The 2,897-nt window shown below is 32.9% G+C and overlaps 1 protein-coding gene across 1 annotated transcript; it reads right to left on the bottom strand.

Annotated features, from left to right (window-relative positions):
- Positions 1-1,005: 1,005 nt before the first annotated feature.
- Positions 1,006-2,316, bottom strand: LOC146533154 (uncharacterized). Its single transcript, XM_085196106.1, has one exon. The coding sequence runs from the start codon at positions 2,113-2,115 to the stop codon at positions 1,366-1,368; it is 750 nt and encodes a 249-aa protein (XP_085052232.1). The 5' UTR covers positions 2,116-2,316; the 3' UTR covers positions 1,006-1,365.
- Between the last annotated feature and the right edge of the window lie 581 nt (positions 2,317-2,897).

Here is a 2,897-nt window from a genome sequence, read left to right as displayed (position 1 = left end):
TTTCGATGTGTTTTTGCCTTTCATCTGTACTATCCAGTCCCTTGTGTTAGTTAGCTCCTTGTATGCCTTTTTTAATCCTCCCGTCTGTAAAATGTGTCTCTGTATTGTTTCTGTTCTTCTTTGAGTTCTGTCTTTTCTGATACTTTCTTTAATTTTTTTGCTGATTATTGTTATTTTCTTTCTACTATCGTTAGTGTTTTTTCTATTTATAATGTCCCTTCTTTCATTGAGGAGATTAGTAGTTTTGGCAGATATCCACTTGTTAGATAGGTCTTTTTTATTAGTCATTAATTGAATGGATGTTTTAATTTTAGCTTCCAGCCAATTGTATTTTTCTTGCATTTCCATGTTTGATGCCTCTTTATCATAAATCAAAAGTTCTGAATTTAAGGAATTTCCTATCTGTTCTGTTTGGTGTTTCGTAGGTTTCATATTTAGCATATTCATTCTTGGTCTTGAGTTTTTTGGTGGAGTGGTCAGCAGTTCAGCTCGAATCATTCGATGGTTGGTATTGAAATTCAGGTTATTTATGACTTTCATATTTGAAAAGTATTTGCTTTTATTAGTCATTATGAAATCTATTTCATTTTTTGTCTTTCCATCTGGGGATATCCAGGTCCACATATTGCTTTCTTTCTTCTTGAACATTGTGTTTAATATTTTCAAACCATTTTCCAATGCAAAGTTTACAAGTTTCTCTCCGTTTCTGCTTCTTTTTTTTTTTCTATATAAAAAAGGTCCCAAGACTATGTCTTCTTCTGCTTGTCGTTCTCCAATCTGGGTATTAAAATCCCCCAGTACAACAAGGTTTTTGTGGGCATGGTTTTGGATTGTTTTATTTAATTCTTGGTAAAATAAGTCTATTGATTTTGTATCGGATTGTTCTGTGGGTGAGTATACTTGTATGAGGGACTTTATATCCCGGAAGCTTAATGTTCATTAATGCGATGCGCTCTGATATTCCTACAAAACTCTCGACATAATTTGAAAGATGTTTTTTACAATGAAACCTACCCCGTAATGCCCTGGAGTTGTACCTATGTGGTATAGAAGGAAATCTGGATGAGAAATAATTCTCTCTCCCATTCGCCTTACTTCGCTCAAGCCTACGATGTCCCATTTGATTTTTTCTAACGCATATGTAAGTTCTGTAAGATTTTCGTCATTTTTTAGTGTAAGAACATTGACGGCTGCAACGTAGATTTTAGATTTTTTGTGATTTTTTTCATTTTTTCTTTTGTGGTTAGTTGGAGGGTTGCGGTCTCTTTTCCCCACGAGGACCAGTCGGCTTGGGGAAGATTGTGTTAGTTCTTTTGTTTGGTTTTCATAATTTAGTTGGATAGTCCGTTTACCGGTTGTTAATTGCTATTGATTTTTGTGTGGGTGGATGTCAGTAAGGGAGTTTGATCGAGTTCTCATCAAATCGTAGGCGTTTGTCCTGTTAGTTTTAATAGAAGTTATTGTCTGTTGCTTTTTAGGTTTAGTTGTCGGCCTTAATTGTGGTGAAGTAGATATTTCTCTTTTCCTTTTGTCGGTACTAGGTCCTTTGACTATCAGCTTATCATTTTTCAAAAAAGCAATGTTCCCCTTTTTTTTCTCTTCTATTAGTTGTGGTAGTAAAGACTTTCTCTTTTCCATCATTTCTTTAGAATAGTCTTCTGATATATAGATTCCCTTTAAACTTTTTTTATTCTTCATAATATGGTCTTTCTTCCACCCATTTATTAATGAAAGTAATACAGGTCTATGTTTGCCCTCAGTTTTGTTTCTTCCTAGACGGTATAGTCTATTCACTTCATTTTCTGCTACAGATATATTTAAATCTTTTTTGAAAATATCTTTAACTATATCCAAAAGCTTTGTTGTCGAATTTTCACTCTCCTCTAAACCATAGATAACCATGTTATTACTTTTCTTTTCTTTTTTTAAGTACTCAATCTCACTCTTCAAGGTTGAAACTGATTGTTTTAATTTTTCATTTTCTTCAATTATAGGAGATAATTTTTTATCTATATGGTTCATTAAATTCTTCGTAAGAGTCTCTTTTAGTTCCATTGACTGTTTCTGCATTTCTATCTTCATATTATCGAATAATAATTGGAATTGTTGATCCATGTTATTATAATAATGCGAGGAACGGAACGTAAATGTAGATTGGTAGAAAATATTTATTTTGTGAAGGTAGTTGTCAAAGTAGCCGTCTGACGTTAGATTCCGAACAATTGAATGTTGTTGTAAATTTTACCTCAATGATTTTTGGTGTTTGCTTCGTTAATCTTGAAAATATTCCAGAATTATTTCTTCTGTTGTATTAATGTTTTTAACACTGTAGTTCCCCAAGTGTAACTTTATATAATATTTTAATTAGTGTTTTTTGGTTTCGAGCAGCACAGACTTGTTGACACTTCGACGACCGGAAACGGAATCCAAAAATATAATAATCTCTTCGTATGAAATTTTAATTAATAGCCACTGTGTATAAGCAGTTACTAACCTACCGTTCTCTATTTTCCACACAATTTTCAAGATCACGCTTCGTTTTATCACCAAAGCGACAAAATGAAAATAATTCATTTATCCGAATAGGAATCGAACCCACAACTATCACTAACAGTCACACCACCACGAAAGCTTCCTCATATAAATATTCCACCAAATATAATAGTAACAAGTACAATATCAGTAATATAGGTATTTATTGATAGGATTAAACAATGTTCAATAGAGGATTAGTTTGAGAGGCACTGGCTATTTCAAATGCACCGCTTTGAATAGACTGGCTCCTATTTACCCAGAAACGATCGACCGAATCGAATAAACTAAATGCTAATAATATAAGTGTATAAGCTGCTATATCTATGTATGTAGTACGAAATGTGTTCAATATTGAAATGTGA

This window comes from Heliconius melpomene, chromosome 13 (assembly GCF_056956725.1).
Source record: "Heliconius melpomene rosina isolate 202511_hmr_F chromosome 13, ASM5695672v1, whole genome shotgun sequence".
Taxonomy (NCBI): domain Eukaryota; kingdom Metazoa; phylum Arthropoda; class Insecta; order Lepidoptera; family Nymphalidae; genus Heliconius; species Heliconius melpomene.
The sequence above is the reverse complement of the archived record's forward strand: the minus strand, read 5'-3'. Positions and strand labels throughout refer to the sequence as shown.

What these genes read in the sequence shown, in the direction of transcription:
- LOC146533154 (XM_085196106.1), bottom strand. Translation starts at nt 2,115, where the DNA reads ATGGATCAACAATTCCAATTATTATTCGATAATATGAAGATAGAAATG.